Consider the following 13,944-nt stretch of genomic DNA (forward strand, 5'->3'; position numbering starts at 1 on the left):
TGGCGCTACCAAACGCTGTCGTGACGTCATTACTGGTAGTGTTATACGTCATAACTGCTCGCTACCAACGCTCTTCCTTCCGAGGTAGTGCATTAATAGCGTTAGCGTTTACAGGCTCTCTGAACAGCGCAATAGTGAATGGTAGTGAATTGTTGTAATTGTTTATTTGAAGAAAAAGCTTTGCGTGTGCACACGTATTGTAAATATCGTATTAATTACGAAGTTACAAATATATGGATTATATAGAAACAGATATATGTATATATAATATATTTATATAATAATTTTCTTTTTCAGCGGCGGCGGAATTGGCGGGTGATAATTTATCGAAATAAACAAAAATAGCAAACAATAAATACTCAGCACTTGTTTTCAAAATACGATTATTTCATTAGCATTACTAATGTCTTTTCTTTCACAAAAGAAAATAAAATGTATCTTAAAATGTTATTCCTGACCATCATACGTAACAAAAATAAAATGTAATTCATTTGTATAACCATCAGATATCAGACTTCTTTCTCTCTTACTTATTAAATATTTCTTCATATATTAAGTTGTATAAATAATATGAATAATATACTTAATGTAAAACTTATTTTACTGACTTTAAATACATATCTTTTATTAATTTGAAATTACCGTAAATAAATAATATTTTATTAGATTTTGATGGTGTTAACGAAGAACGTTTTGCTGTGATAAGCAAACCTGCAGAAGAAAACGCGCATTCAGATGCTGAACTTGTAATCGGTATGGCATAAATGCAGCATACCAATTTGTACAAATTCGGCAGTGACAACTTCATTTTATTCCACTATTGTAGAGGATCTTCGATAATAGATTCTGACATATGTAAATACTTTTTAACTTCGACAAGAATAGGATCTTCAGGAGGAATAATGCTTGTATGTTTCGCAGCCAACTCCAATCGTAATTTTTTAACTCCAAGAAGCTCACATGACTTATTAGGATAATCTGCTTCTTTATTAGATACCTATTATGAAAAAGTAAAACTAAACATGAGAATTTTTATAACTTATATATATCATAAAAATAATAATCTTATATTTGGTAATTAATATAGAAGCTGTTACAAATATAAACTACGTAAGACTTATATATACTAGGCTTAATTACAATATTAAGCCTAGATTTTGTAAATCTAGATACTGTAAATTACCTAGACTAGGTATTGCTTAGATATATAGTTTATAAAAACTGTAATAAAAGTTATATATAGCTTAATGGACAAAATTCATATACACTAATTTTTTTATTGTATTAAAAGTATAAATTAATTTTATACAGCATATAATCAAATGGAACCGAATATGGATATATATTATTAAAAAATATATTTAATTATATTTCTCATTTTATATATAAAAACAATATCACTCAATTGGACAATAAGTTTTACTAGAACAAAAATATTTGTTAAAATATGATCTAATCTAAAACGTCGCTTAAGTGCCCATCTACAATGTGTTTTAAGCCCTAAGCCTTAAAAATTGACCAATCACAGTCAATTATTCTCTTCAAATTCAATTGTGATTGAACAAATTCTTAAGGCTTAGGGCTTAAAACACCTATTGTAGATGGGCACTAATGTTAATAAATAAAATATAAAAATAACCATTTTGTGGATCATATATATTAAAAATTCCTTAGGAGATTGCTGCTTGTCTGCGAGATATTCAGCAACACCTCTAACACTTTAAAGAGTCAGATCCAGAAGTGCTCCGCAAACATGAGTTTCATAAATTTAAAATCGCTTTTTTATATTTTGTAAAATAGTTTCTTTAAGTTGTTTTACTACGAATGAATCATATTCATTTACACACATACTACTCTCAACTTCTGCCCTGAAAATATTAAAGAAGTAATTGATACAGCATCTATTAACTCAGCTTTTTAAATTTGGCGGCGCAGGGGTCTACGAAACGCTACGCTAGTACGCTACTGCTGTTCATGGAGCTCGCATTCGCTAGCGCTATCATGGCTCCATGAACGGAGTTAATAGCGTTAGCGTTGGTAGCGCGGTAGCGAGCTCCCCGAACGCACCCTATGAATACCGGCCCTAATCACTAATATCTGTTTCTTGTTCCTTATATTTTTGATTGTGCGGGGGCCTTTAGAGTATTAATCTATCGCATTCACATTGAGCTACGAGACATCGCTTGTGCAGTTCCGTCATTTATATATCGTTCTATACTACCGTTCGTCATATTTTAAATACGAGAAACAGATCCTATCGGATGTCATCTATCGGATTCGATATTTGCATATTCTTTTAATTTAAAAATGACCAATTTGAAACGTATTATAAACGCTTTTAAATTGACGTTTTTACATTAGAATATTCACGTATCTTAAATGTCAGTTATTGGGTACACGACATCTAGAACCAGTAATCATCACTTATCAACGTGAAAATCATGTAACATTGCTGCCTGGGGCAATATGCGTGATACATAATAAATGTATTAATTAATGTATATAGACTAATAGATAAATCTCTGATCTGATAATCTGCGAAGAAATCTTAAACTACGCAAAATGATACGCGTTAAATTGTAGGATTTGACGATAACCTGCATTTCTAAACGTTAAATATTAAAATTTCAAAACCTATATCCCGATTATATCTTTCGATTATAACTTATACAACTTTGTTAACTACAACTATCTCTCTTTTTTGTTTTGTATACGATTCGTATAAATCTTGAAATTTTCATGATTAAAGCCTTGTGTCCACGATGCTAGAAATCAGTCCGAGATCTCAATTCAAGTTCTCGAATAGAAGTAGTTGTACTTTGATTTTGATTACTCTAGATAGCGTTATAGTCGAAAAATATGGGGTCGAGAGCTGAGTATGAACCCGGGCCCATGGAATATATATATATATATATATAGGGGAGACCGGGGCTAAAAGGTCAACGGGGTTGAAGCGTCAAATCAAATATCTCGGAACCTGTATATTGTGTGAACTCGCTATTAACATTGTAAACGCTGCTTATGGTACCCATGTGACCAACGGAGTTTCGGCAGGTTACCTGCCGTATTATGATTTTTACGAGGGCAAACGTGTTTTCGGAAGGTGAAAGTTACATTTTCTGCGCGTGGAAATTTTGTAATATCTGCAATAATATTTGCTCTCCAAATCTCGAGGTACATGATTATAAAGAGTAATGCATGCTGAACACGAATCCAGTGTAGTTTTTTCATTATCGTTGATGTCTAATATTTCGTGGGCGATCAAACCTGAAACTTGTGTTTGGGGCTAATCGGTCAGTAAACAGTCCAGATGCATTTCCAAGGCATTTCCAGGCTCATTGCATATGGAATATGGATGAGACGGGAATTACAACCGTTCAGACACCGAATAGAGTCATCGGACGTCGAGGAGTGAAACAAGTCGGGCGAGTGACTTCTGCGGAAAGAGGAACCCTCGTAACTATTTTTTAATAATGTTTCGCATAAAAATTTTAAATAAATTTTTAAATTTTTCTCTTAAAAAACAATTATTAAAATGTATCCTATCATTTTTCAGGATTAGATGTACGTATATGTATTGAAAATGCAGTGTGACGTTTAAACCCCGGCATTTTTGAGATTTCAATTTTTCCACCGTTGTCGTTTTTGCTCTATACCGATTAAACAAAGCGACGTAGACAAAAATTTCCTATATAAATTTTGTAGCTAAAGGTTCACTCTTTACAGTGGTATACCACATTTAACTACAATTATTTATTTTGTTGTTAAAAATCGGCACCGAAAAAAAACTGACCTTTTAGCCCCGGTCTCCCCTAATCCTCTTTTTTCTCTATTTATTGAAGATTTATGAAAATTAAATACATTTCCGTTGTTTAACGTCACATTGACCATCATTGACTAGGTATTTATAAGGTAATAATGTTGACAAAAAGTGTGCAAATTAGAAACTTGCACATTGCTTCCTCATCATTACAGATCGCTACCATTGCTCCTATTTTATTTCGCTCACAAAGCTCCTCTTATGAGGAAGCTTGTATTTTATTTGATGCATAATTATTAGTATTTATTAGTTTGACTTCCTCATAGAGGAAGCTTTATGAGCAAAATAAAATAGGAGCAATGGTAGCGATCTGTAATGATGAGGAAACTGTGCAAGTTTCTAATTTGCACACTTTTTCCATTTTAAATTTAACCTTTTTATGAATTGAAAAAGCTTAGTAGCACAAGTGGGGTTTTACAATTGACGCAATGTCAAATCGATGTTGACTTTGGAAGTTCAGGCTACATGGTCCATATATGGACTTCGCATATGGACCTTTGATCGCGTATAAAGATGGATCTAATCAATCAAATCTTAAAATATTATATATGAAATAGGGGTAGAAAAGACTGAAAAATATAATAGAATTAAAAACAACCTGATATCTCAAAATTTGCGGAAATTAGAGCTCACATTTTTCAAAAAATTCAAAATTTTATAAAAAATGAACCCCTTTACCGATCATCGTCAAATTCAATACCGACTTTCCTTTAATGATACTCTACATTTAAGAAAAAAATTGAGCCCGATATCTCAAAATTTGCGGAAGTTAGAGCAACCACGGACCTCAAATCCGTACACACACGCACACACGCACGCACGCACGCACGCGCACGCACACGCGCACGCACACATACGCGTACGCACACACACACACACGCACATTTTTTTTAACGCAATTTTTCAACGTTTTAGAACACTCTGAACATATTGGCATCAAAAATTCAAAAAACAATCTTTTCTTTGGTTTTTTCTACCCCTATTTCATATATAATTCTTTTAAACTTGGTTGATTAGACTCAACTTTATACGCAATCAAAGGTTCATATACGAATTTTATGAAAACAAAGCTTCCACTATGAGGAAGAAAAAAGGAATTGAATCGATATGAACCTAGTAACTAGTGCAGAAAAATGGAACAACATGCATTTTTTCTGTATAAGATTTCTATTCGAGATATTCATCCGTGTTGCTTGTGTCCACGATTCGAGTTTTAGCAACTTTTTCTCGGATCGAGGATTTGGACCGATTTCTAGCATCGTGGACACAAGGCTTAAAGAAAAAGTATGATCGTCTTTTATGTAATATCTTTTCGTTCCTAATCTCGGTTAGATATTTCCAAAACATGGAGAATGACATCGTCCACGGTTTTCGTCGTCAAGAGAGACTTCACTGTTTCATCGTTCACTGTGTCGATGACAACGGTGAACAGAAGCTTGACATTTTGTCGTAGCCTCTCGGTGAACATTACATTGGCCTCCGATGTTATCGGCTCGTGTCCGCATCTTCTGATCACGGCTTCGAGGATGTCTTGTATCGGAGCTTCCGGCCAACCAAACAACTGTCAATATTAAAATTAAATCAGTAATTAATGTAAAAGGCGATATAAAATAAAGTTAAATTAAATTAAATACCTGTAATGTTTCCTCGTCGATAAGTATCCTCAAGAGATCTATAATGGCCTTCAACAACTCATCGGTGGAGAGTCTTCTAGATTCGCCAGTTTTTGTTTTGGCGGCAGCGGCCGACGCAATGTTGTATAACTGCGTTTGCAAATGTTTCTTCTCGACCTCATTCATTACATCCTCCAACAATTCTCGATGCTTCGCGCGAATGTGCCGCATCAGACAATCTTGCCGGATGAACACTCGATTGCATTCAACGCACGACTGAGGAGGTTCGCGTCTGTGGGTGTTGAGATGAGCCTGCAGCGATGACTTCGCCGAAAAAGCTTTTGGACACTTATCGCATTTGAACGCTGAAACACAATGCAAAAAGGGATCCATACATAACACAAATAACAAATAAAATGATGTAATTTATTTTAAAAATATGATATTCATTGCAATAATTTTCTTTAACATAAATGCGCATACGTTTGATGCCAGTGTGTAACAGCCTGTGTTTCACCAAGTCCTCCCTTCGCGTAAAACCCTTATCGCAGACTTCACATGTGAATGGAATCGCTCCCTCGTGTACAAATTTCTTGTGGATATTCAAACGCGCCTTCCGATTAAACGCCTTGCCACATACATCGCAATAGAAACCATTCTCTCCGGTGTGATGGAACACATGTGCCCTTAATTGCGCTGCCTGTATAAACGATTTGCCACAATACTGACACACGTGTGGTTTCTCACCCGTGTGCGTCCGTTGATGACGATTTAGCGTTTCGCGAGCGGCAAATTTCCTTTGACACTGAAAACAATTCTTAGTACTAGTACTCGCATTTAATGCGACTAGAAGTGCATTTAATGGAAATAAATGGCTCTTGTAAAGCAAAAATGCGTAATTTGTGCATTTGGAAATATCTATAAGTGGGTACTGGAGTCATCTGTTTTACCGATAAAATTACCATTTTCTTTCTACTCATGTAGCGTTGTATTAATTTGACAGAATTAAAAATGCTTCTCCATAATTGCAGTACATACATCAATGATTCAGGGAAACTCCGATTTTATTTACAAAATGAGAAAAAATTACGGAATTACAGATTTCCTTACCTACTTTTATCCTAATATGGCGTCTCGAGTTACAGCAATCGCTGTCAACTCATCACAAGATGTGCTTCATATAAAAGATATACCATTGATACGAACGTGAAAACGAGTTTCCCTGAATTGCACAACAAGAAAAACATCGATAAACCCTCCAAATCGAGAATTAGAAGTCTAATATAAGAGTACAGTGTGTATGACGATTTGTGCGTATGTATGCGTGCAATATAGGTGCTATCCTTGTTTACATCCTTGTCTACACAAGGACAGATATAAGTCAATAACATAGAAAATGGTAATTTTGTCGGTTATACAGACGACTCCAGCATCACCTTAATTGAATATAGTTTATGTACGATTAAAAACTTACGGCAATATTTTTTCCATCCATAACGCTAGCTTGTAATATGAAACGACGCGATAAAAATTAGTGTTATTATTTCTTAATTATCGTTCGAGAGAAACACGTAATATTAAGGAGTTGCATAAATACACGTAAATGCGTCGACTCGGTAAAAAATACTTACGTATTTACACTCAAACGGCTTTTCTCCGGTGTGTACACGACGATGCTTTTTCAGCGCAAGTGGCGACAGGAATGTCTTCGGACATAAATCGCATTGGACTGGTCGCTCTCCCGTGTGCATGCGTTCATGTACTAACAACTGTTGGTTCGTAAAGAATTCCTTCGGGCAATATTTACACTTCTTTTTTTGTCTCTGAGGGGTTCCTGCGTGAGTACGCAAGTGTTCCCGTAGGTTATCTTTACGCGTAAAATCTTTCTTGCAAACCTACAACATTATTCATTCGATCATTATGATTCCAGAATCCTTAATATTTTAAAGAATTATCAATGGATAAATATTATACTTACTTGACAACTGAACGTATTAAGTATGTTACCGTGACAGCCAGATTGCATTATGTGCCGATTTAAGTGATAGCTCCGGGAGAAGTAAGTATCGCAAGGCTCACATCTAAAGTAGAAATATGTAAAAATAAAAATCGCAAAGTAATTAATGAAAAAAGCAAAATAAATAGAAAATGTGACAAACCATTATAAAGTCAAAATTTTATAGCGATATTTTTACATCAAGATAAAAATAACTTAAATCAATTTAGTGTTGTATATCATATAACACTGGTCTACGAACTCATTTTCTGCTTCGGAAACGAAATCAGCTAATCTTTACTAATTTGAGGGCGCTGAATCCGAATGTTAGTGAAAATTTTTAATTAGCTCTAGTTTCGATGATATAGGGGGTTGAAATCCCCAAAAATCTGTTTTGGCTATTTTTGATCGACTATAACTTTTGAACGAAATATAATAAATAATTCGGAATTATCTCAAAAGAAAGTTTATATCTTCTACTTTATCAAGAAAAAATTGAAATTTTTGCAAATGTAAAACTTGCATTCCTGGTGTGATTTTTAACCCTTTCGCGAAGAATGGCCACTATAGTGACCACCCGCGAGATTGATTCTGTGTACCAATGGCCACTATAGTGGTCGTCCGCAAGACTGATCCTGTGTAGTAATCTCTGCTTGCCACAAATAAGTGCCCGACTCATTGTGTGTGTAACAACAATTATTTATCTCTTATTAAGTAAATTTTACAAAGATAATATTGTTTGATAAATAAAAGCAAATTCTGCGCCAACTCATCGTGGACTCTATCCGTCCGTATAATGGACACTTGCAGCCCGTTTTTCCATGTAGCGGTAATGTAGTGGCGGCCAGCTCCACCGTCGCGAAAGGGTTAATTTTATTTGCAGGTTTATGTACACTTGTCTACCTGTCTATATCAACTGCAAATTCCTAACCTTAACGGATAGTGTTAGCCATTCATGTCGTTAACGAGGCATTTCGACAATACTAAAAAAAATAAATTTTGCCCATACTACAACTTCAAACTTTTTCAAACTACTCCTAAAAATGAACTCCGTTATGGTCAGAAGTAGTAACCTATCAAGTGTCTAAATAAGATGTATATATGTAAAATAAGCGGTTTTTGAGGTCTCCCCGAATACGAATCTGATATCCAAAATTGCAATGTCCATTAGAAAATTGCAATGGATATAGACAGGCAGACACGTGTACACAAACCCCTAAATAAAATTAAAAATCACCCCAGGAATGCAAATATTATATTTGCAAAAATTTCAATTTTTTCATAATAAACTAGAAGATATGAGCTTTCTTTTGAAACGTTTCCTTATTGTTTATCATGTTTTGTTGAAAAATTACAGTCGATCAAAAAATTGTCAAAAAGCGGTTTTTGGGATTTTAACCCCCTATCATCGAAACTAGAGCTAATTAAAAATTTTCACTAACATATTCGGATTTAGTGACCCCAAATTAGTAAAGATAGCTGATTTCGTTTCCAAAGCATTTTTGTTGTAGACCATCAGTGTAATTAATTACGGCAATAATTGAGGAAACTATTTTATAAGTATTGCATGTGTACATATAAACATACTTAAAAATTTTGCGATCTCCATGTGTCGTATAGCGATGCTTATTCAAAGCTTTCTTGTCACGAAAGGAAGAACCGCATTCGTTGCATGTGCATGAATCGCACTTCCAATGTATGACTATAACATGTCTTTCCAGAGACGCCCTTTTCTTGAAACTGTGATCGCAATTTGAACACTTATACTCTCCGCCGCTATGTGCCGTCTTTAAGTCTTCCGCGCAGCAATGACACTGCGTTTCGGGCACGGGCTTGATGACAGGTTTTTCATTATTGTTTTTTTGACCCTTAGAATCCGAATCTAGGAATACAGTCAGACTGTGAAATTCTCTCTAACGTGAGCACGAACAGACACTCTTGTTCAATACATAGCCACATACCTTCAGCACTTAAATTTACTAGAGGTTCATCCTCATCCTCATCCTCTTCTTCTGAATCATAACTGGTTATATTATCAAGTCCCATGATATTAGTCGAGTCATCTTCCTCTCTGCACATGTCTACATGTTTCTGCAACATCTATCTCAGAATTATAAGAAATAGAAATCATTAATAGAAACGAAAACCATGAGAGCGGGATGGATATGTGTAAAACTTAAACTCAAAAAAGAACAAGAAAAATAAAATTACAACTTACATCCTTTGACTGGAAAACACGGTGACATGTCACACATTGATAATCAGTTATAATTGAAATAACCAAATCATCTGTTAACAAAATAAAATAAACGATAACACAGCAAACCATAGATATATTATATATAGATAAAGCACTATCTTGCTTTTGCCTATGCTAATAGTAAAATAAGTAGGACAAGAGAGTATATTTTTATTCCTCGTGGATGCACAGTTGTATATTTGTCCTAGCGGCCGTTCGTTCTGCGCAGTCCTTGTTATGGTCGTCAGGAGAATGCACGAGAGATAAAAATGTATAGGTATCCCCTCTATCAAAATTATCTTGAGTTATTGTTATCTTAGCAAGCGGAGGACCTCTACAAGCTGGGACAATGCTTTATCTATACATATCTATGTGACGAACAAAACAAAATGATAAAGTAAAGCATCAAAATTATACTATTATATATGAACTTGCAGGCGTTACGCGAATATATTTAAATACATACACACAAGGGCTGTGTTCGTTTTGGATGCTTTTGTACTGAAAGTATTATTCTATCTTTCTTCAACATATAATGAGCAATAAAGATAGAATAACGCTTTCATCACGTAAGCGTCCAAAGCAAACGCAGCTAAGATGTTAAAATCTAGTTTTAAAAATTACGCAATTGTAAAAATTTAATAACAAAGATATCTTATAGATATCAAGATATACAAGGTATTTCCTAAGTAAGTACAAAAATTGAAGAGGATATTCCACAGCTTATTTTGAAAAGAAGAGGTCTTATAAATATATCTCCTAAACTACTTCGTTTTCAAAATACAGGGTGTCAGTTGTGAAAAAGAATATGAAAATTTCGAAAATCTGGAAAACCTTCAAAGATATTTTATTCAAAATTAGTATACTTACATGTGGTATTAAGAACCATTTTTCAGTACCAATAAAACATTTTCAGATCCACCAGGGGCACACGTATGGGTAATCATATTAAGTCTTTTTAATGAGAAAATGGTACGTCAATGTTTTTTTCTAAGTTTAACAATTTTTTGAAATTCCCGAACTGAGACTACAAAAATTGCCTCTAGTGTTTTTTTTTTTAAATAATGCACCGCTTTCGAGATAAGGTAAAAAATTGAAATTAAAAACTGTAAATACAATCATGTGTATCAATACTGGTCAATATTGATACTGGAAAATGGTTTTTAATACATGTGCGAATACCAAAGAACCTCGGTCATTTTATTAAGGTGTTTTGGGTCATGAACGCACATACTTGACTTCTATATGCATTTGTAGAGGAGGTTGACAGAAATAATAACAGTCTCAAGTCTCATGGGGAAAGATACTTTCTAGGGTGTGAATTTAGCATATTACTATGGCTGCGTTCGCTTTGGACGCTTTCGTGCTGAAAGCATCACTCCATCTTTTTTCAACATGTAATGAGCAATAAAGATAGACTGACGCTTTCAGCACGAAAGCGCCCAAAGCGAACGCAGGCTAAATGTAATATTAGCTAATTGGCACTAAAAACTTTACATTATTTAACTTAAATATTATATCACTAATTTTATATAAAATAATATATATATCGTCCAGACTTCTTTGCGCCCAGGACACTTTGACGTTGATAAATGGCGACGAACAAACTTATTGGTTTGTTCGGCTAAGACTCAGGCCTGCGGCTGGATTGCACTTTTTGGCAGAAAGAAAAAAAACATTTACAACTACCATCGAAGCATATTGAAGATATTTTTATATCATTTTCTGTCAGTGAAGGTGATAATGAATAAGTATTAAGACTAGTAATTGAACCGGCCATAATTTTTTCCACCCACCGTCCCAGAACTTGAAACTCATTTTTCTAATAATGTACACAATAATACCTACAAAATGGCATATGATTTAATGTTGTGCGCCAATGGCTCATTTTGGGCGAGGTTCTTTGAATAATATCTTTAAACGTTTCCCAGATTTTCAAAATTTTCACATTTTTTTTCACAATTTTAACACCCTATATTTTGAAAACGAAGCAATTTAGGACATATGTTTATAGGACCTTTTCTTCCTAAAATAAGTCATGGAATATTCCCTTCAATTTTTTTTTACTTATTTAGGAAACACCCTGTATATCATACAAATGGTATATAAGTTTTGAGAAATCTTTAATATACATACGTACAAAATATAAATTACCTTTCTCATTGTCAGTAGATGTTCTACTGGCCACTACTATAGGTTGTGAGATGTCCCCATCTGCAAAAAAATAGGATATTCATATTATTTTAAATTAGAATCATTATAGTATTAAATATTTTACTCCTGAATGATCAAATTACCAAATAAGATCTCTGTGGTTCCATCCTCAATTAGTACATTGTCAGTATACTCCTCAATTTTTAGGATCTCTGCAAGAATATTCGTTTTCAAATACAGGATGTTACAGTTGTGGAAAAAAAAATCTCGAATCACTTATAAGAGAAGAATATTTCTAAATATAAATTATACATATAAAACTATTACTGTATTAATAAATTATCTCTACTGACATGTATTAAATCGAATAAAATTGACTCTACAATATTTTACGTTTTCTTAACTTCTATACATTTCAAAGACACACAACTGCCCTACTCTTGTAAAGAGGAGCCTAAACCAACTTTACCCACCTATCTTCTCTGTCGCCTCTGCCATTGCGTCACGTACTGTTTCCTACTTCCAGGACGTTTCCTTAATTATCTATACAAAAGAGAGATCGGTCTTATCTCTGGACAGACCACGATTTTCCTTACTTGCTGCTTCCGTTCCGCATTATGGACATCTGCAAACTATACGCAACGTCCTGAATTTCAGTCGCTTGCACCTAGTAGGCGATGAACCTACCAGAAGAGTGCAAAAGGGACAATCTCAGCCGAGAGATCTACGCAAACATGTACCTGGGAAAGGAAAAGTGAGCAAGTGCGTTTGCCCCTGAAGGAACAAGCCCTTCCATCAGTCCCGATGCCACGCAAAATGGCCTACGTCAAGGGGCGCGTCGTCGTCGTCGTCTTTCACGCGTCTGCCGTACTCCGTACTTTCTCTTTCTCTCTCCTTTTGTTCTTTTTCAACCGATCTCATCCGCGTCACACCACTGCTAAAGATGACGCGAAACAATCTTTGTTGATGAAAATCAAACGTTAATAAAGCTCAATCGCGGTTGAAGCAAAGAACTGACGACGCGCAACAAGTAACAATTTGTTGCTTTCAGTTGCTTTTGGTCTGTTCGTTCGCTATTGGGTCGCGCACGCGACTTCGACTTCAGTGCCTTCAGTGGTGCTCAAATCTGCCCCGGGATTCTCTAACTCCTTAACAACAGTTTCGGTATCGTTGCGCAGGTATTATATATGGTAAAAAAGCTGCGCAACGATACCGAAACTGTCGTTAAGGAGTTAAGCCCCTTGCACAATGCCAGGCAACAGGCAATAGGAACAGGGAATAGAAATCAGAAATCATGTATAAATGCAGAATAAACAGTGACACAGGCAATAGGCACAGAGTTTCCGTCACGTTGGAAATTCTGTGCCTATTGCCTGTTGCCAACCAATCATAGCATTCGAATTTTTTAGGTTGTAATTAACGATTTTTTGGTTATTTCCTGTTCCTATTGCCTGTTGCCTGGCATTGTGCAAGGGGCTTAAGGGTCGACAGGAGTAACACTACCGACCTCTGTCGGGTTGCTTAGCTGCGAGTCCGTATTTTATTTATTATAAATTTTTTAAGAGCCAAAATGGAAAATCCGGCTATGTACCGGGTTGCGGCTGATCTTACTGATTAAAACAAGCATAAGTTTAATGAGATCCGTTAATTAATTTGGCTAAAATTTGGGAAAAACCGTTTCTAAGCAGCTTTGCAAGCCTGAAAAGCTGCTTAGAAACGGTTTTTCCCAAATTTTAGCCAAATTAATTAACGAATCTCATTAAACTTATGCTCGTTTTAATCAGTAAGATCAGCCGCAACCCGGTACATAGCCGGATTTTCCATTTTGGCTCTTAAAAAATTTATAATAAATAAAATACGGGCTCGCAGCTAAACAACCCGACAGAGGTCGGTAGTGTTACTCCTGTCGACCCTTAAGGGGATGCTGGAGCCGTCTGTTTTACCGGCATTTTGTTGTCGGCACGTAGCGTCGTTAATATTTGACAGAATTAAAAATCCTTCTCCAGAATTGCAGTACATACATTAATGATTCAGGGGAACTCCGATTTTATATAGAAAACGAGAAAAAATTACGGAAGTACAGATTTCCTTATCTACTTTTATCCCAATATGGCGTCTCGAG

General features: G+C 35.2%; 1 protein-coding gene and 1 long non-coding RNA gene across 5 annotated transcripts; one reads left to right on the forward strand and one right to left on the reverse strand.

Annotated features, from left to right (window-relative positions):
- LOC139782901 (uncharacterized) lies at window positions 1-507 on the forward strand. Of its 2 annotated transcripts, none has more exons than XR_011721046.1 (2): window positions 1-84; window positions 298-507. It is a non-coding gene; the product is annotated as an uncharacterized lncRNA (long non-coding RNA). The 2 variants fall into 2 exon arrangements; XR_011721047.1 differs by having other exon boundaries at window positions 7-141.
- A 750-nt stretch (window positions 508-1,257) lies between these two features.
- Window positions 1,258-12,924, reverse strand: LOC139782900 (uncharacterized). Of its 3 annotated transcripts, XM_071721979.1 has the most exons (12): window positions 12,563-12,924; window positions 12,296-12,454; window positions 11,966-12,034; window positions 11,823-11,882; window positions 9,648-9,718; window positions 9,391-9,529; window positions 9,017-9,311; window positions 7,412-7,514; window positions 7,065-7,328; window positions 5,917-6,238; window positions 5,455-5,798; window positions 1,258-5,381 (listed from the first exon to the last, which is right to left on the reverse strand). In XM_071721979.1, the coding sequence occupies exons 2-12, from the start codon at window positions 12,318-12,320 to the stop codon at window positions 5,139-5,141; spliced, it is 1,935 nt and encodes a 644-aa protein (XP_071578080.1). In that variant the 5' UTR covers window positions 12,321-12,454; window positions 12,563-12,924; the 3' UTR covers window positions 1,258-5,138. The 3 variants fall into 3 exon arrangements, with proteins under 3 accessions (XP_071578080.1, XP_071578081.1, XP_071578082.1); XM_071721980.1 differs by lacking the exons at window positions 9,648-9,718; window positions 12,563-12,924 and having other exon boundaries at window positions 12,296-12,311; XM_071721981.1 differs by lacking the exons at window positions 9,648-9,718; window positions 11,966-12,034; window positions 12,296-12,454; window positions 12,563-12,924 and having other exon boundaries at window positions 9,391-9,533; window positions 11,823-11,874.
- Window positions 12,925-13,944: the final 1,020 nt, after the last annotated feature.

The sequence above is a fragment of the Temnothorax nylanderi genome, unplaced genomic scaffold, assembly GCF_030848795.1.
Source record: "Temnothorax nylanderi isolate EJ_2023f unplaced genomic scaffold, tnyl_v1.0 TNYL_tig0450_pilon, whole genome shotgun sequence".
Lineage (NCBI taxonomy): Eukaryota > Metazoa > Arthropoda > Insecta > Hymenoptera > Formicidae > Temnothorax > Temnothorax nylanderi.